The sequence below is a fragment of the Alternaria arbusti genome (genome assembly GCF_024043155.1).
Source record: "Alternaria arbusti strain BMP 1465 chromosome Unknown scaffold_21, whole genome shotgun sequence".
Lineage (NCBI taxonomy): Eukaryota > Fungi > Ascomycota > Dothideomycetes > Pleosporales > Pleosporaceae > Alternaria > Alternaria arbusti.
Genome location: NW_026249961.1, coordinates 214,895 through 237,498, shown reverse-complemented (window position 1 = coordinate 237,498; position 22,604 = coordinate 214,895). Strand labels below are relative to the sequence as shown.

The 22,604-nt window shown below is 54.2% G+C and overlaps 9 protein-coding genes across 9 annotated transcripts; 4 read left to right on the top strand and 5 right to left on the bottom strand.

Annotated features, from left to right (window-relative positions):
• Nucleotides 1-264: 264 nt before the first annotated feature.
• Nucleotides 265-1,170, bottom strand: J4E86_010326 (uncharacterized protein; the record flags this gene model as incomplete). Its single annotated transcript, XM_051450825.1, has 2 exons — nucleotides 265-1,084; nucleotides 1,148-1,170. 2 exons carry the CDS (start codon nucleotides 1,168-1,170, stop codon nucleotides 265-267), a joined length of 843 nt encoding a protein of 280 aa, XP_051298018.1.
• A 307-nt stretch (nucleotides 1,171-1,477) lies between these two features.
• J4E86_010325 (uncharacterized protein) lies at nucleotides 1,478-2,342 on the top strand (the record flags this gene model as incomplete). Its single annotated transcript, XM_051450824.1, has 3 exons — nucleotides 1,478-1,547; nucleotides 1,602-1,835; nucleotides 1,891-2,342. The coding sequence occupies 3 exons, from the start codon at nucleotides 1,478-1,480 to the stop codon at nucleotides 2,340-2,342; spliced, it is 756 nt and encodes a 251-aa protein (XP_051298017.1).
• A 557-nt stretch (nucleotides 2,343-2,899) lies between these two features.
• On the top strand, nucleotides 2,900-3,831 carry J4E86_010324 (uncharacterized protein; the record flags this gene model as incomplete). The annotated part of the gene is made up of 2 exons (XM_051450823.1): nucleotides 2,900-2,950; nucleotides 3,001-3,831. The coding sequence occupies 2 exons, from the start codon at nucleotides 2,900-2,902 to the stop codon at nucleotides 3,829-3,831; spliced, it is 882 nt and encodes a 293-aa protein (XP_051298016.1).
• Nucleotides 3,832-4,326: 495 nt separating this feature from the next.
• J4E86_010323 (uncharacterized protein) lies at nucleotides 4,327-7,480 on the top strand (the record flags this gene model as incomplete). Its single annotated transcript, XM_051450822.1, has 5 exons — nucleotides 4,327-4,446; nucleotides 4,496-4,804; nucleotides 4,941-5,389; nucleotides 5,481-6,595; nucleotides 6,642-7,480. 5 exons carry the CDS (start codon nucleotides 4,327-4,329, stop codon nucleotides 7,478-7,480), a joined length of 2,832 nt encoding a protein of 943 aa, XP_051298015.1.
• A 786-nt stretch (nucleotides 7,481-8,266) lies between these two features.
• Nucleotides 8,267-9,752, top strand: J4E86_010322 (uncharacterized protein; the record flags this gene model as incomplete). Its single annotated transcript, XM_051450821.1, has 2 exons — nucleotides 8,267-8,758; nucleotides 8,880-9,752. 2 exons carry the CDS (start codon nucleotides 8,267-8,269, stop codon nucleotides 9,750-9,752), a joined length of 1,365 nt encoding a protein of 454 aa, XP_051298014.1.
• A 3,492-nt stretch (nucleotides 9,753-13,244) lies between these two features.
• On the bottom strand, nucleotides 13,245-13,594 carry J4E86_010321 (uncharacterized protein; the record flags this gene model as incomplete). The annotated part of the gene is made up of 2 exons (XM_051450820.1): nucleotides 13,245-13,255; nucleotides 13,276-13,594. The coding sequence occupies 2 exons, from the start codon at nucleotides 13,592-13,594 to the stop codon at nucleotides 13,245-13,247; spliced, it is 330 nt and encodes a 109-aa protein (XP_051298013.1).
• Nucleotides 13,595-14,462: 868 nt separating this feature from the next.
• On the bottom strand, nucleotides 14,463-15,767 carry J4E86_010320 (uncharacterized protein; the record flags this gene model as incomplete). Its single annotated transcript, XM_051450819.1, has 8 exons — nucleotides 14,463-14,843; nucleotides 14,897-14,984; nucleotides 15,044-15,318; nucleotides 15,403-15,414; nucleotides 15,471-15,490; nucleotides 15,543-15,589; nucleotides 15,642-15,649; nucleotides 15,756-15,767. The coding sequence occupies 8 exons, from the start codon at nucleotides 15,765-15,767 to the stop codon at nucleotides 14,463-14,465; spliced, it is 843 nt and encodes a 280-aa protein (XP_051298012.1).
• Nucleotides 15,768-16,931: 1,164 nt separating this feature from the next.
• On the bottom strand, nucleotides 16,932-17,790 carry J4E86_010319 (uncharacterized protein; the record flags this gene model as incomplete). The annotated part of the gene is made up of 2 exons (XM_051450818.1): nucleotides 16,932-17,361; nucleotides 17,408-17,790. The coding sequence occupies 2 exons, from the start codon at nucleotides 17,788-17,790 to the stop codon at nucleotides 16,932-16,934; spliced, it is 813 nt and encodes a 270-aa protein (XP_051298011.1).
• A 321-nt stretch (nucleotides 17,791-18,111) lies between these two features.
• J4E86_010318 (uncharacterized protein) lies at nucleotides 18,112-21,915 on the bottom strand (the record flags this gene model as incomplete). The annotated part of the gene is made up of 3 exons (XM_051450817.1): nucleotides 18,112-18,651; nucleotides 18,699-19,305; nucleotides 19,355-21,915. 3 exons carry the CDS (start codon nucleotides 21,913-21,915, stop codon nucleotides 18,112-18,114), a joined length of 3,708 nt encoding a protein of 1,235 aa, XP_051298010.1.
• Nucleotides 21,916-22,604: the final 689 nt, after the last annotated feature.

The following is a 22,604-nucleotide window of genomic DNA, read 5'->3' as shown; positions in this document are numbered from 1 at the left end:
GCTTTGATCTAGCGCGATGATACCGTCACATCTAGGCCTCGGCTCACATTGGGTTAACCTAGGATATGGAGCAATAACATATTTTCTTAACGATTGGACGCAATGGCACTTGTACAACTACCAGCTGGAATGTGAATAGAGCTGTATTTGTAGGTGGTATATAGCATGCTGCATGATTGAATTGACCATTCTTATACCCTCGTGAAAATGCCAGACCCAGAACTCCGTGCTATGCGTATCATCGTCATCGTGATGTGGGTATATCTAGAATTGGATCCTCCTCTTCCTGCCAGTGTACTTGGACGAGGCCTTGACGACCTTGCCCTGTCTCTCCATCTGCTCCTTCTTCTTCATGATGTACGCCTTGCTGCCTTTACGCTCCTCGCCCCTCTTCATGCCCTTGGCCTTTCTCCGTGCGTCCTCGACGTCAACGCCGTCCATACCCCTCACAACGCCCGTGATATCGCCATCCAGCGCGCCACCACCCACGGTCAGAACAAGATACGTCTTCGCGCTCTTAGTCCCCATATCATCCTCCAAAAGACCCGCACCGAAACCAGCCTTAATCGCCGCCTGCGCCACCATCTTCTTTTGCGCATCGTTCTTAGGGTAGAATTGACAAACCGCCCTCCCTCCCCTCTTCAAACTCGCATAAAGCTGGTTGAAGAACCTCGATAACCTGCCCGCAGGACTCTCCTCGCTCGTCTCAGCATTACACAGCCATTGAACCGCACTGATGCTAATCGCAGCATCGAAAGTTCCCGGCCGAAACGGTACGCCCTGCCCCGCATCCGCCAGCAGTAGATCTCCTTCTACCTCTTTCTCCAGCGCAACGCCCAGCATGGATGCGCTGATGTCGAAACCGATCCATACATGTGGACCGCCGGGTGTGCCTTGTTCAGCGGAATGCGACAGGATTTCGCCGCTGAGACCGGAGCCGCAGCCGACGTCGAGGATCATGGATGGCGAGGTGAGCGCGAGGAGGGAGAGGGCGCGGTGGGTCATTGTAGATTGGATCTTTTGGATACGAGAGGAGGTGGTGTATTTGCGCGATTCGGAGTCATTATAGAAGAGATCGGGTGGTCTGCAGACAGGTAAGCGCTGTGTTCTTCGCTATGCGATTTGCGGTGTTGGGAGGATTGCGTACAGGATGTCTTCGGGGCGAGACATGGTTGCAGTTGTTAAGTCTGAATCGCTGGACAAACGACTGTAGTACTCTCCTTATCGCGTGGAAATATGAAACTCGTTTGCGCAGTGATTGTCGAAAGCGTGCGTGTCTGTCAGTTGCTCGATGCACCTTCAGCCAAGAGTTCGCACGACTTTTTGGAGTTGGACCCCACACTCTGGCACGGGTCCACGGGTTTCTCCGCTAGCCTTGATGCCACCTTTGGACTGACCTCATCGTGCCGCGGCCAAACTTCCAGGCTTCCAAACTTCATCTCTCTTCGCATTCCCCTGAAGTGTGTCAAAAGCCAACATGTGGATATTACCGCTGCTTGGATATGTCGGCGTTATCCTGGGCTTCGCGTTCCTGACGCTTGCGATAGGTACTTTGCTGTGATGCTCTCGGTCTTTGGCTTCATGGGGCTAACGCAACGTAGCTTCCGGCCTGTACTACCTTTCTGAACTCGTGGAGGAGCATACCGTCTTCGCGAAGAAACTGCTCTACCGGCTCATTTATGGCGTCGTTGGCATACAAACACTCCTTCTCGTAGTCGATAGGTTTCCAATTGGACTCAGCGCATTGAGTGTCGGGTCGCATTTCATCTATGCGCAGAACCTAAGGCGGTTCCCTATCGTCAAGCTCACGGATCCACTCTTCTTGGCCTCTTGTGGTATGCTATGATGCTTGGAAGTCTCTACCGGCGCAATGCTGACCATCATTTCCAGCTCTTGTAATCGCGAACCACTACCTGTGGTTCCGCCACTTCAGTGCTCCACCGGCAAACACGTACTCCTCGTATCCCTACTCTCGCGATGCCAACATTCCTACCTTCACCGAAATCGCATCCTACTTCGGCCTCTGCGTGTGGCTAGTCCCCTTCGCCTTGTTCGTCTCCTTGTCGGCTGGCGAGAATGTGCTTCCCTCGATGGGCTCAGAGTACGCGACCGGAGACGGTAGCAGCTACATCACGCCAGGAACAGCACCAGCATCATACGGGACCGGAACAGGCATTGGCGTCGGTGGAGCCAGTAGTGGCACGGAAGGAAAGAGGAGGGCGAGAAGTGGAACAAACGCTGGCATGGCAAAGGCTGTTGTCACTGGCGTCAGAGAGTGGGTTGGGGAAACAGGAGAGGTTATGGGGTTGTGGAAGGGTGAGAGGACAAGGCCGACATTCTAAGAGCTGGGCCTCTTTGGGATATGATTGTACGAGTAATGTGGATGCTTCATGCAAAAGATTGTCGCGGATTGGTCGGTTTCCTACGTGCCTGCACTTGTGTCTCTTCACCCTGCGCGAAATCGCGCCATTGTCGTGAAAAGCGCCAAACGATATAGCGCACGCGACTTGCCAACCCACAGGCCTTCACTTTGTCTCACCCCACTTCCCACCTCAACTTCGCGCCACAAGACACTTTTGGGGATCTCTGATTTACTATTCCTACACCTTCATTCGCGATGGACGACGTACATCCCTTACGCACATACAAGGTGCTTCCGGTGCCCCAGGTACCCTAGATGCCGATGCTGCAACGCGAGACTGCGTCTATCCAGCCAGAGAAGATCGATACGCGCAGCGCCCGCAAACTCTTGTGCAAGGTCTTCAAGAAACCCTACGCCCATCCACCTGCCGCGAAGAAGTTGTAGGCCAATCATGTTCAATTCCTACTTGAAACGCCTCTCGGTCGCGACTTCAATCTGATTACCGCCGCTGGTGTGGAGTTCAAAGTACATTCTGTCATGTTGATTGGCGGCCCGAAGGCTTTACAGGAGGGACTGTTTCCTGGTGGTGTAAGCTTTCCGGCCTTGATATTTACTATGATTGAGACTAACATGACCAGGCAACAATTCCAAACCCACCAGAGTTCGTCAACCTGCCGCCTCACTTCCATCCTATCCTCATGGACCGAATCGTCAATTTCATCTACACCTCAGACTACCTGGTCGTCCGGGACGGTAGCAAGCAGCTCATTCAGAAGAACTTTAAGTTCTATCACGCAACTGTTATTCCAGATGTCAACCCGCCCACCGCCGCTACGACCGCTCTGGTCGACATCCACGACTACACCTTCCATCTCCACATGTACGCTCTGGCTGAAGAGCTCGACTACAACGCGCTGAAGTCAGCTGCCCACACTAAGCTCGTCCAGCTCTTCATTAACGTGCGCAACGAAACTCCCTCCGCGATCAAAGACGCCATCAACGCTACCTTTGCCCCGTTGGGTAGCCCATCTCGTATCTGCAAAGACGAAGACGGCGTGTTGCAGCAACTAGTCGTAGCAACCGTCCTCGCGCACGAATTCAAGACCTGGACCGAAGCAGACCAAAAAGCATTCAGCGACGACATCCAAGGTCCTGAGTACGCCGACTTCCGCAACGCCTACAACATGGTCAAGGGCGCGAACCAGGATCTGATCGAGATTGGAGATACTGCTAGGTCATTGGCGGCGGAGCGCAAGGCGGGTATGGAGCGTAGGAGAGCAGCTAAGAAGGCCGGTGCTGGAAACGTGGATCAGAGTAAGCTCATGGTTGGAAGCGGCTCGCCTTTGAGCGTGTTGAGCGCGCGGCCTGCAAATATGAAGGATAAGTTCAAGAGGCGTGTAGAGAAGCGGAGTGTTAGTTCAGTTGCGAAGGTAGATAGAGATGAGGATATAGATATGGAAGTTGACTAGACTGCTTGTCTCGTCGCAAGATGAGCACCCTGGAGTCTACGTTGACTTAACGTCGTCTACTTTGCATGCTTTCATCTTGATGTAGGCTGCAGACCTGTTTGGGGGTTTCTTTGTAGGAGATGCTTTCCCAATTTAACTTGCCGAGATTGAGATAGTACGTAAATTGTAATGAAACGACAGTAAAACCCTACGAGTTTATAATTGGCCAGATGCGTCGTAGTTCTGCTTTTTGTTCGTTGCGCAGGTGTTGGTTATCTAGGCAGGGGGCAAGTGAGAGGTGCAGTTGCTTGGTGAGAGAACCTAAAGCGGAGGCGCTCGCTTCCGACTTCCGCCCGAACGCCTACATCATCTTTTCCCGTCCTTACACATCCCCGCCAACGACGAATAATTCCAACCAGCCAATCACCTCATTTTTGACATTGGTCGAGCATCACTAGCCTTTCATCGGTCGTTCCTATTTTTGCGAAATCAAGCCGCGCTTCGGTGCCGGCTGTCATGGCTTGCAACAGTTGGGAGAAGCTGTGTAAGGCTCAGCGCGACTACCCAAAAGCGAAGTTCGCAGACTCGTTCGTACAAAAATCGCTCAAGAAGACACCCAAGAACCCATTTCTTTTGGTATGCTAGTCGACATCGGAAATTTCATTCTCAGGCTAATTTCGAGCAGGCATGGAAAGCTCGGTTATGTCTTGCATTGAACAATGTGGACACTGATGTAGCAAATTTGGTACAACAGGCCTGGGAGCAGCCAGGGGTGAACGATATTCGGCTGCTGTCCTACTTATATAAGATCTTAGCCGACGCTACGCGGAAAGATCAGGACAATAACCTAAACATCAGCGGAGTGGGCGACGGGAACCTCAAAGTTTGGCAACGTGCTGCGAAAGCCTTGGGACGCAAGGAAGACCGTCAAGATCTCTGGTCTGCTCTAGCGAATGTGGCATTGGCAGAGGAATGCTGGGAAGACTTCCGCCTGGTACGTAAGAAACCGGCATCTGGCCACGACCTGGTTGTATCTCGACACCTTTGGGAATGCGCATCTCCCCGCGCCTTCTCGCTACCACATAAAACTACAACAGGGTGAGATTAGATTTGGTACTAACGCTTGACAGGCTGTCTTTCACTACAGTAAAGAAACCAAGGAGGGCGCTGGATCAACATCTGCAAAAAAGCATGCTCACTTCACGCAAACACTCGCTATTCAACTCGCAGCTGAACAGCAGCGAGGACTTCCCCAGGGCGAGATGAAAAGCAAACTTCAATTCGACCTGGCTCGTAGACTTTTGAAGCAAGCATACGAGGCGGCTCCAGATGACCCAATCGCTTTCAAGGATATACGCGACTTGCGTTTTATGGGCGAGATCTTCGCGCGGCAAGCGAAGTGTAGCGAGCTGTTCGAACACTGGAACCACCCGCCTGCAGCCCTCCAGGACCTTATGACGAAACATCGGGGTGACTTGTGGGGCATGAAGATTAGACTTGCACGGCAGAGTAAAGAATGGTCTCTACTTGAAAGCCAGTGTCTTGCGTACATTGAGCGCGTTATATCACAGCAGGAGAGGTATGTTGGATTAATGACGCCGTCTAGCATCGTAAAGTGGCTGCAGTTTACTTCAGCGACTTCCAACCCAACTTATTGCTGACATTCTTAGCCTTCGAGAGACTTGTGCCTGGAAGAAGGATATCTGGACATCCTTACTAGCCGCCGCGTACGCAACACGCTCCGCTGACGACGCTGTTCGCCTGATCTCCGATATCACAAGTCGTACTTTCAACCCTGAGGAGTTCCAAAGCCAAGACCGCCCCTTGAGACTCGCGTACATGACACTTCGCCAGAATGTCGCTCCAGGAACTCCAATGCTGGCCGACTGTAAGACGTACTGGAAGAACCACGCGAACCTTATCACATGTTACGCAGATATTCGACCATTCCTAGACGGCATGACCTCAAAGGACCGAGGAGAGCTCTGGGAATTTGCGCAAAATCACTACGAAGACGCGGGGAAGTTGTTGGCACAGAATCAGTACCCGGCTCAAGACTGGATTGTTCATTGCGGCAATCGTCTCAAGATGTGTTATCTTTTCTGGATATCACTCTCGACGCCATCTGCTCAAAGGTGGCAAGGGCTCATGGAGGTACCTTTGATCACCGCATTGCGAGCCCCTCAGTTACGGACACCCAGGTCGCCTGAAGGTTTTGTCGCAATATACACACTCCTCTGGATTCACCAAGAAGCTATGCGCAACGAAGAGCCCGATCATCCCTTCGAAAATACGCCAAACTCACGAGTTCTCGTTCAAGCTGCAATGTTAGCGCGCCATTTGGTGGCGAGCGATAAAGAAAAGCAAAACAGACCGCTGGCACTACTTGCTGCACGGCTGCACCTAAACCTCGGTCTAGGAAAATCCGCTTTCCAGTTGTACAGCCACACCAAATGCAAGGAGATGCTAGTGCATACATTGTCACCATATGTTCTGTCACGCATCTCACTGACACATCCATTTGGTGCCAAGGGCTACCAAGGATTCTCAGCCGAAGAGGAACTAGGAAAAGCTGTCGGGACAATGGAGAGGATGGAACGCAAGCTTAATGAGGCAGTATGTTCTGATCTCCAGTCGCTTCCATGGGATCAAGCTATGGAACTCTTGGCCGCGAAACGGGATTTCAAGTCGAGCTTGACAAAGCACATATGCAACACAGAGAGCCGTCGCATAGCACGACTCAAGGGTGAACCGATCGATAACATTCCCGTTATCGACTCAAGTAGTATGTTGCACTCATTTCGAACCTGGAAACTGGCTAATCCATGCAGGCTACCGGAATATCAAGGACGTCGTGGATAGGACCATATTCCCCAACTACGAGCACAGTCAGCATCCTGGATCACTTTCATACATCATGCCCAACGGCCTTCCTGAAGTTCATTGGCTGGCCAAGAGCCTTGATATCTGGGACGCTAGCAGTAGTTTTCTCTATAGAGAGACACAGGTGTTGGAGTTCAAGGGCGAATGGATACACAAAGTTGCCATGCCTCCGGATCATGCCTGGGAGACTGAGCCTGACATGACGCTTGCGGAATACCAAGTTGAGGACACATGGGAGGCAATCAATCTCATCGTTAGGACGATGACCTTGCCAGAGCTTTCCTTCGAGGCGCTTCCTGGGGCGCTGGAAGCACTCCTGTTAGAGGTTTCCACGATGCGACGTGCAATGGAGAAACTGCGTATGCCTGGCGCCACGCACCAAAAACCCGAAGACGAGCCCACCATGTTCCACGAGAATATGCTAATGTCCTGCTATACCAAGTTCGAAGTCCTGCGCGCACTCATCAAGTTGATCGAACACCTACGCGAGAAGGTCATCAATGCGAAGACTCACCGCATGAAGGCCAAGTTGCCAAAGAACTGGGTCAATGATATGGAAACTGAGACGAAGAGTTGTTTCGAGGCGGTACGGGATGTGGCGCATAGCTACATCAATCTCATCGAACAGAGAGGTCATGCTGCGATTAAGGCGCAGGTGCGGTGGGGCAAGACGGGTGAGGCACTGAAGCATGTGCTGAGTGACGACGATGTCGACTTCTACGCAACTGAATATGTTGATAGCGCACTACAGGCATGGAGGGGTGTGCTACAGGTTAAACTGAAGTAGACGGGCATATTACAAATACATCTCGCTTATCATCCCGCATGCCGGCCTCCTCAGGCGAGGTTCTGCGAGGACATTCTAGCTCGATTATCAGACCTCCTCAGACAAGAAAAAAACTGAACAGGTCTGCAGACTACATTGAGACAAAAACTTGCAAAGTAGGTGACCTAACGTCAACGTAGTCCTAGAGACTCTAGGGTGTTCAGTTTTTTCTTAGGTTGGCGTGAGACTAATACTTTCCTGCACTTGCCTCCGAAGAGATTATGGCAATGAATGGCGACTGATACATCTCAGTGAAATGTTAGATATGATTGAACAGTCGGTTTTGCGCCTGAGTTGCGTCGCATTGAGATTGCTGTATTTTACGTTGCTCTTGACTGAATACTGCTGCTTTCCTGCATTTCACAACTAAATGAGGGAGGACACACTGCGCATCCTCGCACCTTCACACTCAATTCTGAGCAGCGACTGTCACTTACAATACTCTTTCCAATCTACGTCAGATTCAGGTGCTAGCGCTGATTGTTTAAAATGCAGCTCACCTCGTGAACTCTCCAGGCTCCCGTGTGCAAACGCAAACGCTGTATCCCCATAACCCAAATCACTCGCGTTCACCTCATTTTTAGCTCTGCCATCGTTACTCTTCCGCTATTCACCGAGGATTGCTTTCGGAGTCTCAATATCACCGCATCACCGCCGACTCGGCTTTTCGTTTTCCTCCACTTCGTTGCACTCTCGCCGCTTGCTTCTGCAGATCCCTCGCTGTCTACACCACGCAAGCTCTCCGCCATGGCCTACCCCACGGGAAAAATCCCCTGGACAAAATCGCTGTCGGGAAACGGTTCTGGCTCTGGCAACCAGTCAGTAGATCACACCGACGACGAGCTAGGTGAACGTACGAACTCCGACTCGGCGGCTTCCTCATCGTCAGCTTACGGTTCTGCCTCTGGCGAACATCCAGATGAGCACTTCATCGGCCCGCTCCCTGAAGGCACAGAACGCCTGACGTCCTCGTTGCCAAGTCACGGTTCTGGCCTCAGCGCTCTACCGTCCTCATCGTCAGATCACCAACCAGATGGACGCAACAAGAACGCGCTTCCTGAACGTACAGACTCACTCGCAGATCCTGGCGGCCCACGGAAAATAGGGACGGACTTATCAAACATGACAGAGGATGAGAGAATGAAATGGGCTTGGGAACTTTCCGACCCCAATCGCAAACCCAAATCCAAACCTGTCAGGCCCGACCCCAACAGCCACTACGTTTCTGCCGAGGGTAAAGTAGCCGCCTCGAATAGCTCTCAGGATATCTTGCTAACTTATTACTAGTATGTAGCTCCCTTGCTATGCTTTGCCAACGCGGTACTGAGGAATCTTTCTATTCGTGCTAACAGCTTGACAGACGTTTCAAACAGCGATGTACGATCTCACAAAAGATATAAACCTGAGACCCAAGGGGCACTCGAGCGGCAAGTGGCGCTGTTGCAAGTGTAACCGTCTCCACAAGGTCTACACTCAACCACACATCCATCCACTCCACGTTCTGAGCTGCGAATGTACCCACCGATCTTGTGCTAAGTGCAAACTGGAGGAACATCCTGCCAACTATCCTGCACCGCCAACCCGGCAACAACGGTCTCCTCGGGTTCTGGTCAAACAGTTCCAACCGATGAACGACCCGGAGGTGATCCATTTGTCTGAGGACAGCGCCAGGGCTATACGATTTGGCGTCGTCTGCGAAGGCTGTGGTCGATCGTGGCGCGCACGGAGAGTCCCAGTCGAGTTCAAGAAGACACCGAAGAAGTCGCTCCTAGAACGTCTACCTACGCTACCCAAGTTCCCAAAAAAGCGCGGTGGTGGTGCACCCACTTTGAAGGACCTGCGATCTAGTCGATCGATGAGCAACCTCCACGATCCTACTGAGTCACGTTTTCAGGCTGCGCCGCCGGCCGCTTCCAGGTCCAGCTTCGACCTCCAAGCCCTTTCGAAAACGATGAAGAAGAAGCATGGGGTACAAGCTGAGCCGGTTCCTGTCAAGTTCGTGGGCATCAAGTGTCTCTGTACTATGACTACTGCAGACACTTCACTCTGTTTCCAGATCATGGATAAGCCGGAGGACCACAACCAGACCCAGTTGGCGAATCAGGTGGCCGCACGCAAGCCGGCTGGCTTTGGCAGCACACCGGCAGACACTGCGAGAGGTCATGGTACCCCGACCTTGACGTTGAGGGGAAAGAAGCACGAAAACCCGCTCATGAGCAACCTTGTCGTCTAGAAGAACGAGGGCAAGAAATTCCTCCATGATCTCCTGCCAAAACGTCGGAGGTGAGACCGGTCAGAGTGAGACCTTGGATGGGGAGACAACGTTGGTGAGATTGGTGCATTAGGCCGAGATTTGAGGCCGCAGGAACCAGGTTTTGTGTAAAGCTACCCATGTTCCATCTTTCTTTCACGTTATAGAAAGATAAAACTGAACAGGTGCTCTACTGTCTACATTAGTATGAAAGTTGAAGTTTACACATTCCCTACAGCAATGTAGACTTCTGGCAGGTAGGTGTTTAATTTTTTCTGTGTACAAGGTGCTTTCTTGGATGTTTCGGTCAGGAACTGGAGATGCACTATGAAAGTGATCGGCGATTGGCATGTTCATTTCTTTCTTGTTTGCGTGATTAACAATGCGTCGCTGGAAATCGTAGGCAGACGTGGTTTGACTGTTCATATAGGCTTTTGAGCCTATGAATCGTTGTCAGTCAGCATTCCGTACGCTAGGCGATAATTAGGCCCTTTTCGACTCCATGATTGATTCTGATGTGATGTGGCACCTGTGACTGCATCGCCACACCGGGTTCCTCTTATGACCAGGGCTTCTCTTAACGCGGGCGTCAAGGCGTGATCCACATTCTTTATGTGGGGAAGGTAATACTCGGTGCTAGTGTGATTAACGTGCTCCAGCCTCTTCGCGCCCTTATGTGAGCTTCAGCCTTAGCTATGACTACCATCTACTCATCGCGATAACTCTGCCGGCCAAGTCCGTGACCTCGTACACCAATTCCAACATCACCAGATCACTTACTCAATAGACTAGTGTGTAGCTGTGTGATTAACACGATTGCTTCGCGTGGTCCGGGCAACTGCCTTGAATGGCAGCCTTAGACAGCCTTGCCGCAGACGCCACGGGTACCTAGGTACAATGAGAATGAACAAGACACCAGCAGCACTGCCCCGATACCGACCCAATGTATGAGCAATATCCTAGACTGAAGAAGTCGGTGTGTGAAGAATCGCGCGCGTGCAGTGTATGGCATGAATTACCGCCATGCGAACTGTCAGCCGCCGCCCTGTTGGGGTCTGCGCCTCAACCTTGTGGATCCCAGGCGCCAAACATCCAGGCAGCTTCAATGAAGCGCAAATAAAGAGGACAAAGCGATGCGCATTGCGAAATATCTGCCCCATCATTCCAGTCACAGTTTCGTATCACAAACAACATCTGAGTCGATTGCGTTGCCAACAGCATCCGTGTGCGATTCCGTTTGCATCGTTCCACGACTGCCCCGAGACCCCAGACAAACCGGACTCAAGGGTCCAAGCTATGTCATTGGCCCGGTATGACTAGACCCCACCAAGAAGCATAAGAACCACGGAACTGACTTGCATTTCCAGCTTCCACACTTTCCATCAGCCTTCTTCATACACCCCTACAGCCCGAGCAGCTACTTTCCCTACCAGTTCCGGAGTTTTCACCGCCAAAAACCGACTGCAGCAGTTGACAAGCCATTTAACGAAGAGCTCAATCATGTCCAATATGACCGAGAAGTCCCAAGATAAAAACAAGACTATCAGCAGCGAGTCGACTAAGGAAAACAAGCCTGAACTATCGTTTACGGGAAAAGAAAAGATTGGGGATGCCCAACTTCCAAAGTTGCCATCACCGCCGCCAGTACGACACAAAGATTTTAAGCACTCTACCCCTAAGTACTCGATTACTATAGGTGGAAATGCCGTGGATCCGCCTCCATACCAAAGATTCAACGTCTTTACCGCTGGTAGTATAGAGATGGGTAAAGCGGTCAAGTGGCAGTCGCTCATGGCACAGCTACTTTCGGACCTACCCATCACCGTGTGCGATCCACGACGACCGGACCGTGATTGGGACCCAGCCATGGCTCGCGTTAAAGATAATAATGGACTTACAGGAATGCGAGCACAAATCGATTGGGAACTGGACGCGCAAGAAGAAGCAGACGTCATCTGCTTCTTCTTCGATGTCGACACCAACAGCCCAGTCTCTCTGCTCGAGTTGGGTCTGTTCGCTAAATCCAAAAAGGTGGTGGTTTGCTGTGACGCACGGTACCATAAATGGGACAACGTTCAGATAACGTGTGAGAGATATGGGATCCCGCATGTCGACACATTTGCGAAATTGGAGCTAGAGGTCAGAAGTATGCTGAAGAAGCAGGGCATGGTACTTGACGACAACGGCGACTTGATCGGACCGAATGTTCATAAGCCCAAGCGGAAGACGCATTAGAAGGCGGAAGCCGCAGCTTGAGGCGGACAAGGCTGCGTTGCAGAAGCAGGTCGATGAGCTCAAGGCGATGCTGCCGACACAGTCGGAGATGTGATTAAGGTGAGCTGCATGGGCTCTGCTTTGACTGGCGTTGGTGGAGTTTCTGTCTTTTCAATAATAACCAGCGTGGGGGGGATGTCTCAATTACTGGTACAGCCTTGCTTTGGCTGTATCACATGTCTCTCATTTATACATGTCTCTATACCCAGACTTTCTTACCCAATGGCTTTTTTACCTTATCAGAATAGATGAATAAACTGATGCCCCCTCCGGCTCAGGTCAAACTCTCCGCTTCACTGGGTTGATGATTTCCCTCTATCTGCCATTCCTAACAGACATATCACATCGTGGCATCTATGTGGTGCTGGGCTTTTCGTGATATGTGCTCGTCGAAGCACCGTAATCATGTGTCTAGATGGACTACCGCCTTGCTGACCGCATGTATGTCTCTTCGAGCAGGCTCGAAAGGAAGACATAGACCACATCTCATCCTTCCTCCGTCCCAAGTCTCTTCTCGGTTCGGAACATGCCATGTTCCAGCGAATATGCCCTGACAATCTTTCCTACTACCTTTCCCAAAATGAGCAGCAGCGTTGCATGCACGCCGCATCTACTTCGGATGTCTACAAGAAGGAATCGGTGCGAGCCATGTAGGTCATGGTTGTCAGATGCGTCGAATGATAAGACTAGGCGTGGCAGACCTTCCCTGTGACCTAGGCAGTCGAGTACCCACCGTACGCAACCACCTCGTAGCCCTGCAGCCTTGAAGACAGTATCGATGTTACAGAGGCGGACAATCGATATGTAGTCCGCTGTCTCGAGGTCATCGCCGAAACCATCGTGATACACGCTCTCTGCTGCCCCCGTTCTCCAAATCAAGGGAAATGGCGCGCCGTTCCTGCTCGAACATTACTTCCATCCCATCACCCAACCTCAACCTCAAACCCAACTCTAACCCACAAACTACACCCCGAACACCCAACCAAGACCTCCTTCTCACCCCTCTCCTCCGCATCCTCCAACTCTTCTTCTAAAATGCTAAACCCCCTATCTGCACCACACCGACACGCACGCGTCCACGTCGTCTGCCCTTCTGCCCCTTCTCCTCCTTGGGCACCCATAGAAGCAGACGTATCCACACCATCCCCCTCCCACATCTCAAAATCCGCCAAATCAAGTAATTCAAGCCCCAGCACAAAATCACTCGACAACTGTATCTCGCCCCTCGCACCCTCCTTGCCCGTCGTCGTCGTGATCAGCCCATCGCCATGGCGCAGGAACCAACTATCGTATTCGGATTTTGAGGTTGCGTTTGCGAGGGTCGTGTAGGCTTCTTTGACGTCGTCGACTGTGTATGCGGGTTTCGTCTTCGTCTGCGTTGCGTTCGTTGTCGTGGTCGTGGCAGCGACGGCGCTCGCTTTATCTGGGTGCGCGGCTAGCAGGGCGAGTTTGTACGCTCGGCGGAGCTCTGCTGCGCTGGTTTGCTGTTTTGAGGTCCAGCCTGGCGCGGGCAGCTGCAGGATGTGGTAGTAGTCTTTGGTGTAGGCCATGGTTTTTTGGCTTTGCGCGGGCGGTCGTGGTTTATATGGGTCGTGCGGAGGACAAAATTAGGGCTCTAGGGAACAGAATGTGTTTTTTGAATTATGAGCGCCGCTCGCCCTTAAGGGCTGGTTCGGAACTTTTGCCATACGCGACGCGACATGAGAAACGGAAAAGTTGGGCGGGGAGGTCGCTCGGCTCCAAGTGGTGGGGCGGTTCATCCCACGGGGTCTGGCACATGGAAAAGGACCGATCAGAGTCCAGATCAGCGACATATATGCACGTTGCAGTGAGTCAGAATGGACGCGCCTCAAGGTTTAAGTCATATCACAGCATAAGAGTGCAAGATTGAAGTAGCGATTCCTTTGGCTAGCTAAGAGTGCAGTATGATGACATGAAGCCCTCCAGAGCTTTGCGTACTGCTCTACCGGCCATCGAAACTGATGTCCTGACTCCCAGAATCACCAAGAGGATGTCAAACATCTCTGTCGGCATAGGATCGAGGTGTTTATGTGCTGCCAAAACGAAAACATGGGGGAATTGAGGGTAGCATCCGACGTACCGAACGCAGCCCTATCTCGCCGGTAGCAGCCCAAGACTCTCATGAGGAAGAGCTCAGAAGTACTAGAGTCGTGTGCGGAACGCGACCCCAACACACTGCGTGCTCGATGGGACAGCGCCGGCAATAGGAGAGTAAAGGGAAATACATTCAGTCATGGGGAATTCGACCGTACCGAACCGCTTGCTGCCAAAGCCAATTTTTGAAATCACACAGAACACGTACAACTCCGTAGGACACTCGCTGCCGGCCTCCTTCGTCTATTCGAGAACAGATGACGACGGCTGAGGATACACAAGGTCGAGAGAGGGAGAGTGTGCTTAAGCGGCGGGGGCAGGGGCGGCAGCAGGAGGCTGCTCCTCGGCCTTGGGCTCGGATGCAGCGGGTGCGTCCTCAGTGGTCTTGGCCTCCTCCTTGGGTGCGTCGGTGGTGGCGGCGGCCTCGCCCTCGTTACCATCTGATGACGTCCAGAGAGTGAGGTTGTCACGGAGGAGCTGCATGATGAGCGTGCTGTCGCGGTAGGACTCCTCGGACAGAGAGTCGAGCTCAGCGATGGCGTCGTCGAAGGCCTGCTTGGCAAGGTGGCAAGCACGGTCCGGTGAGTTCAAGATCTCGTAGTAGAAGACCGAGAAGTTCAGCGCAAGGCCGAGACGGATGGGGTGGGTGGGTGTGAGCTCAGTCTGGGCGACATCGGTGGCCGTCTGTGTTGCGGGATTAGATGGTTTCATGTTGCTGGATAGCCATTGCGTCATACCTTGTAAGCCTCGTGTGCAGCGGTCGCAGCGACCTTGCGCTTCTCACCGGAAGCGAATTCGGCAAGGTAGCGGTGGTAGTCGCCCTTCCTGTGCCGGTGTCAGCCCTGTTTGCAATGAAAACAGCGGAGAAAGCGGTGTAGACGCACATCTTGTGGTAGAAGACCTTGGACTCGCCAGACTCGGCCTTGGGGATGAGGGAGTCGTCGAGGACGTTGAGGACATCCTGGCAGACCTGCTCAAGCTCGGTCTCGATCTTCTGGCGGTAGTCGCGGATGGTGCCGACGTGCTTCTCAGAGCCCTTGGACTCCTCCTTCTGCTCGATGGACGAAATGATGCGCCACGACGCGCGTCGGGTGCCGACAACGTTCTTGTAGGCGACAGACAGAAGGTTGCGCTCGTCAACGGTGAGCTCACCGGCGACCTATGCTGCGTTAGCCGGGCGCTGATGGGAGCCTGCGCTGTGGCGGGCGCCTGCTCGTTTAGGAGCGGATGCGGTCGGGCATACCTTGGCGACTTCCTGCGAAACAATCAGCATGTGAGTTGGGGTGAGCAGCGACGGGCGAGCAAACTGACCTTCATGTAGGTAACCATCTCTGCACGACTGTTAGCTTGCGCGGCCAGCGGAGGGAGCGCGCGGAGACTTACCATCGTAACGCTCAGCCTGTTCGCACAGCCGGGCGAGGAAAGTCTTGCTATTGCGACGTCAATTACTGGCGGGCGCTGTCTCGGGCAGCTGTCTCGTACCTCTCACGCTGCGGACGGTTAGCCTGCGTTGCTTGCTTGGGGATTATCGGGGCTCAGAGGGGCATCCCGCCGGGGACAGTAGCGGGGGGATGGGGCAGAATCAGCACGACGTACCTCAGTCGCCATTGTGATGGTTGAGTTGGGGGGGTTTGTGGTAGTCGGGGGACTGTGGGGGGTGGTGCAGGTGCGTATGGAAGGATAGACGGTGGGCGGAGTTGTTGAGGTGTTTGTGTGGATCAACGGGCAGAAGAGGATCGAAGTTGTTTTGAGGAAGCGAGCGTCTGCCCTAAGAACGACCCGTGCACAGACGCTGAGCGAACAACACCACCTCGACTGCGCCTTCCCCCAATTGGCGCCTGCGCTGCCCTTCACATGATCTGCTGCCCCGTTTGCGCGCTGGCACACACCCTCTGCCATCTCCAAACCCTCAGTCTGCTCGCGCCCTATCGCCCTGCTGTTGCGCCGCCATGTACGCCTATCTTGGTGCAAGCTGGCAATGAGGGGTACATGGGCACGTGAGCAGCTCCAGGGTCTGTCCTTTCACCGGCCCCTTCAGGCTCCAGGACTACCAGGCGCCGGGCCTGGTTCGCGACACGTGCTATGGCACCGTCCTGCCCTCATCTTACGCCAGACGGCCTGTAACGTCGTCGAGCTGCCGTCGAGCCGTCACACCAGTCGGGCTCTGAAGCGCGGCCGCCAGCAAGAGGCTGATTCCTAGACTGCCGTCCCATGTCCAGGTGGGGGCCAATCAGTGCCGCTTGGAAACAGCTAGAAAACCTGGCCGCAAGCTGTTGCGCTGCGACGTCTCTGCGCCATGATTCGTGTGACGTTGCGGTGAAGTACCACGACCACGGCCAAATGCCAGAGCGTTAGCCTCCCGTGTCACATGTGGCTGATCTGAGGCGCCAGGCCGGCTAGGCGACCTGGCGTCTGTATCCACATGGCCTCATAGGCGGGCTGCAGCCCTCTCAATATCAGCGCGCAGCTCGTGAATTTGCCTGAATACCAAGGCAGCCGTTTGTATTCAGTGCTCGACACGGACAACGTTGTTCCCGCGTGCTTGCATATGCACGCCACACTATCTTATCTAAAACCAACCATTGCCGTCTCGGCACCATCTCGTCGTGCACGGAGCTCTTGATCCGTTGCAGCCGTAAACTGCATTGACAGGCACTGTTGCACATGTATGGTGCGGCGCAGAAACATGGCCGTGTGCACTTGCGCTCTGTGGCTTCTGAGGCTGTCCGCGTCTGACCCAAAATGTTTTCATACAAGCAGTCACATCGTGCCTCACATTAACAACCGCCAGACACCCAACATCAACGCCGCCGTACCCGTACACACACCCATGAGCCACTGCAGCGTCGAGAACTTGACCGCCTCGAGCCTCTCCCGCAGCTGCGCCGTCTCCTGCTCGATCCTCGTCTCCGTCTCCTTCAGCTTGAGTTCCTGCACGTTTGCCTCCTCCCTTATGCGTCCCTTCTCCAGGTTCAAGTCTAGCCGTACTGACGCCTGTGTCCGTTGTATCTCGTCCCGTAAGCGCGAGTTCAGCTTTGCGAGCTCGTTTGTGAGGCGCTCGTGCGATGCGCGCGTCAGACTCGATTCAGTCGAGTCGGCCGTCATGAGTTCGGAGCGGAGTTTGGCAAAGTCGACTTTCTGCGTGTAGGTGGCTTTCTCCTGGTCTTCGCGAAGGACCATGGTGCGCGTAAGGTTTTGTATGCTGTATATGTCAATTGCAGATCTTGAGTAGTCGTGTCTAAACTGACCTCTCCTCAATTACATCGCTGAGGACCCTCATCATGCCCTCGGCTTGCTCTTCTGTGAACCCCTCCTCCTTCAGTCGCTGCACAAACTTGAGCGTGTCGAAGTGATGGTCCTTGGATTGCCGTGCAGTCGCGCTGAAGTTGCGCCGTAGCTCCAGGGCAGACGCATAGCCGCTTGCATATCGTGGTGATGTTTTTGGCCACTGGATTGTTGTTCGTGACAATGGCTTCGGAAAGGCAGCGCGACGTTCGGAAGCTACACTGCATCTATGCCGACTTTGTTCCAGTGCGCCCAGCGCAGCCGGCCGTGACACCCGCGCGGGCCATGATAGTTGCGGCAGGAGAAATCGCGGTATCGCCGTCGCCTGTATCGCAGGAACTGTCATTGCGTGGGTGGTGTAGTTTCTGTCCTGTCTCGCCGTCGAGAATTCAATGGCCGCGGGTAGCCAAGCCCTGCACATGTCATTGCCGAATTCGGCAAACCATTCCACCTCCCAGCGCCGCAGAGCTGTCAGCGGAGGGGAACGTTTCAATTATATCATCACAGGGGCTCGATCGATCTTGAAATCATGCGTGGAAAGGCCTTTATTGTTGCTTGATATCATACTGAAAGAATTCGCCCAAACATACATCCCAGAAAGCATATACAACGCTTGCTATGCATTTCGCCTTTGGAACAGAAGAAAACAAAAATGTCGGCCGTCCGTCTATCTACCATACTCCAGGCTGGGGACGATGACAGGCCCGTACTTCATCGGCGCACTGTATCCGCCATCATTCTGCACCATGAAATCAACCGCCAAACTCAACTTGCCACTGCCATGTCCAGGGACAGCCTGACCAAACGTCCCGTTGACGATCTCCGGATCGTAGATGACACAAGCGACGTAGTTTCGTCGACCCATCAGCCTCTTGTGTTCGCGAGGTTGTCCGTTCACGTCTTGCGTGAAAATCTCCATCATGTCTTCCTTCGTGTCGCTGGGTTGGTTATTGCTGCGGTGTCCGTTCTGTGGTACGTAGAGAGCACGGTTGTTGTGAAGGAGTCGCAGCACATAGCTTCCAGGCGGCCCATTTACCACTGACGATGAGATGATCTGGTACATTGTCTTGTGATCTTGGGGTCTCGATGGGTCATGGACGAGGCCAGCGCCGCAGCAGTCGACCGCACCAGAGAAGAACGTCATTCGTAGCGACTTATTGTGTGCGATGCCTTGGAGTGTTCGTATCAAGTAGGTTCGTTCGAGATCCTTCAATATGTTAGCAGATACTTTGACGGTAGATGGGCATCACCAACCTTTGAATCGTGCGTCCATTGGTCTCTCAGCTCATCAAGCAAATCGATCTCGCCAAAGGGACTCAGAACTCCGCTCATCAGACCTGACTTGCCAATAGCTTTCTTGACAGAGTTGAAGCCATCGCCGACCACACTCTTAGCACCGACGACACCAGCGACTCCAGCTGTCACCTTTCCAAGCATGTTGAATGTACCCGTGACAGCCTTCTTGCCAGTAGCCATGGAGTGAGCAAGATGCTCAACTGACTCCAGGCGAGGGTACACAATGGGAACAGGAACCATCCAAATGCAGTGCTGAACGCTCGGCGGTAAAGTCGCAACCTTCGGGAAGATACCTTGATATGTCGGTCCTGCCATCACCTGATGCGGGTTGCGCTCAGAACGACAATCGGGGCCAACAACTGTAACGCATGGACCCAGATACTTGATGAAGTGCCAGCCTGTGCCCGTTATAGTGAAAAGGTCCATGTCGTTGTTGACGTTTCGGAGAATTTCTAATGTTGTGTGGTGCTGGAAGAGCAAGTACATCTCAATGCCCAGTCTTCCAATGTTTTTGAACATGTTCGAGAACTGCATGTATTCAGGGTATGATCCGAAACCATCAAATCTGGGTAATGTTAGGGTTGCTTGCTGTTTCACACACGGATTGAACTTACATGTCATGGTCATCGAGAGCAAGAATGTGAGGTATCTGTGCAAATGCCTCTCGCAAGTGTGGCTGGTCGAAGTGACTTGTGTAGTAGTGGAAGTATGCATGACACACATCTTCTTCATGCTTTGCAGTCCATGGCGCGTTCTTTCGGGCCTCTTTACCACTTGTCGCGGTCCATTGCTTGAGCAAAGGAAGTTCTTTCCATAGCCGGTCGGCGTAGATTTGGCCACCCAAACCAAGTTGTACGTGGAAACCGCCACACTCGGCATTCTTCTGTAGGATATCCTTCCACATCAGGCCTACACCACCAAGCCTCGCTCTCTCATTTGCGTTGACGTTCAGCGCGAAGTCATTGCCAGAGTGAGCAATAAACCGCCAGCTGGTCTCGTTTCGGCCTGCGACCAGAAACTCGAAGCGAGTGCAGCCCAGGTGCGAGGTGATCGCGTAAGTCCATTTTGCAGCGTGCTCATCTTCCATTCTCAGATCAATGTCGTATCGGTAAAAGATCCACGTCTGATGTGTATAGATGGGATTGGCCTTCAGTTGTCGCGGATTTGGTGACAGATCTGCACTCTGATGGATGTGAATAGTCGGCGGATGAGGGGTGTTTGTGATGAGCAGTATCGAACCTAGCCACAGACCTCGTTCAATGTCCATGTTAGTGTATCTGAGATACGGTCCAAAGTACACGCCGTTGGTCGGAGCAACCTTGTATTGGTCTACACCAGCAACTGGAGGCGGTCCAGTGAAGCCGGTAGTAGTTGGTGTCGCAAGCGGCGCCATGCCAAAGTCTCCGGGAAAAGTGGCCGTCTGTGGAGCAAAGCCAGGCGATGCGATGGGGGCTTTGCCAAACGACGGGGACGCCAGTGGGCCGCCAACAAATGTACCGGTAGGAGACATGGGCTCATTCAGGTTCAGAGGTGTCGGACCCTTGGGGAACTCCCACTGCGTAGACTGGGTTGGAAGATGGATGTAGTAATACTGGCCAGAACTAGGGTCCAGATGTGCTATCCAGCCTTCAGGAAGCGGTGGAGGAGAGGCCGGCCCGGGTCCTGGAGCTGGACTTGGTGTGTGTGCGGGTTGGGTGGTTTGTATTTGAGGAGGGAACTGGTTCTGCGTCGGCGTTGGTGCGATGACCGCCGCAGGTTGTGATGGTCCAGCTTGTGGACGCGGGTCATTTGCGAATGCCGGATGGCCTTGGTTAGGGTCTGAGAAACCAGCTCCTTGGGCAGCTGGCTGCTGTCCCTTTTCGTTGGGATAGCTGTGGGCTTGGCCTGTTGGCGGGGTTGTTATACTCGAGTACGCTGGTGGGGGTTCTTCATTCAAGTTCATCCGTCCCATCTCGTGGTTCAACGGGTGTTCTGGAGGTACGTTCACGTTGGTAGGAGGCGGCGAAAAGCGAGTGTTTGGTGCCTGCGGAAGAGGGCCCTGTGGGGGAGTGCTCGAAGGAGGCACTTGATCCATGCCCTGGTACACGGCCGGTGGACCATGTGGATTGCCTCCAGGCTGCTCGGTCGGCGTCCATGGTCTCCTCGCCGGCTGTTGGCTCGGCTGTGGTGTTGAGAGACCCGGCCTGGGCTGCTGATTGGCATATATCTGGTTGCGCTGAGCAGCTGCCGCATTCTGCGCACTCTGCGCTTGGAGGTTGGTGAGTGTAGAGGTGCCTGCAATGCCAGCTGCGGCAAAGCGCGCTTCTATGCCACCGCCAGAGGGAGGTATGATGGGCGTCTCCGGGGGCGGAGGTGAGCCTCTCTGTGCCCTCACTGTTGACGTCGATGCGGTGGAGCTCATGCGGTTGACGTCCATGGGCGTAGGCACCTTGAGTACCGGCTCATTCTGGTTGGGACCTGTGTATACGACTGGCGCAGCGGGCGCAGCCGGGGCCGCACTGGAGCCAGCAGCGGGCGGGGGAAAGTACTGCTGGTGGTACTCGGGGTATGGGTTGCTGGCGCCCACGTCTTCGCTGCCCTTCCTCTGCGGTGCCTTCTGGAACAAGCCCTCCTTGTCGGGCGCCTCGGGGCCTGGCGAGTCTGGGAGCGGCTTCGGGGCTGTCCCTCTGCGCTCGGCCAGCCTCGAGGGCTGGATGGAGCCGTCTGGATTCCGCGCGCCATAGCCGCTTATCGTGGGTCGGTTTGGGTCGTTGGCGTCGAAGCGGGCGCGCTGGCTGGGCGAGGTGGGACTCGGTCCTGTCGCATTGGAGCCTCGCCGCGGTCCGTCTGCGCCGTCAGGGGGTGTGGCTGTTCGCACGCGGCGCTCCCTCTCGCTGAGCGGAGTGTATCTGCCTGTGCTGAGCGTGGGCGGGCGGTCGCTGTCGGGGTAGGGCAGAGGGGCGTTGGGCGGGCTGGTGGGCGGCGCGGGGAACGAGGGCATGGGAGGAGGGCGCGAGAAGGCGGGCTGGCTCGAGCTGCCCGCCGAGTCTGTTCGCGGCGGCGGGCTCTTACCATCGCGCCCTTTCTGTATCCTCAGGGGCCCGACGGTGGGAATGATGGGCGTGTCTGGGTTGCTGTTGTTGTCGTATCGCAGGAACAGCTCCTCGTCCGGGCGGCCCTGCTTCCGGCCGTCCATGGTGGGCGAGTGCAGGATATGCGCTGCGGTGTCGTTGCAGCAGCGGTGCCTGGATCGCCGGCGATGGCAGGCGGCGACTTATTTTTGGCTACGGGTGCGGATAGCTCGACGTGCGCAGGGCAACACGGTGGTGTGGATGGCTGCGCGGGGTGGGGTAGTCGCTCGAGGCTCGATATGACGCTGCCGGGCGACGGGGTGCATCAACTGTACATGAACATGCCACGCGCTGGGCCCTCAGGTTTTATGCGGGAATCGAGCGAGCACGGCGGTCTCTACGCGATGCTGCTGACTTACGTAGCCTTTCTAACATGGCCCTCCAAGAGTTGGGCTGCAGCGGGTCTCGCCATACTGACCTCCTGGGCTGAGGAGGCCCTCTGACATGTGATTGGACTGCTCGACTTTACGCGCTGCGACCGAATTTGCGGCCGCTCCTGATCACACTTGGCGGCGCATACGAGCAGCATACTGTGCCTGGTGTGGCACACACTACCATCTGCTTCCAGCAAATCAAATCACCCACCCCCGAAGCCATCTGTGGCTGGTAACAACCACGATCCTCGACGCAAGGCGGGCCGCGCAGTGCAGCGGGCCGACTACTCTGTGAGCATCCGCGAGCTTCGGCTTGTCAACACCAACGCGGCAAATCGGCTTCAACATCCCAGTCATTAGTGCCTGTCGTGCAAGCGACT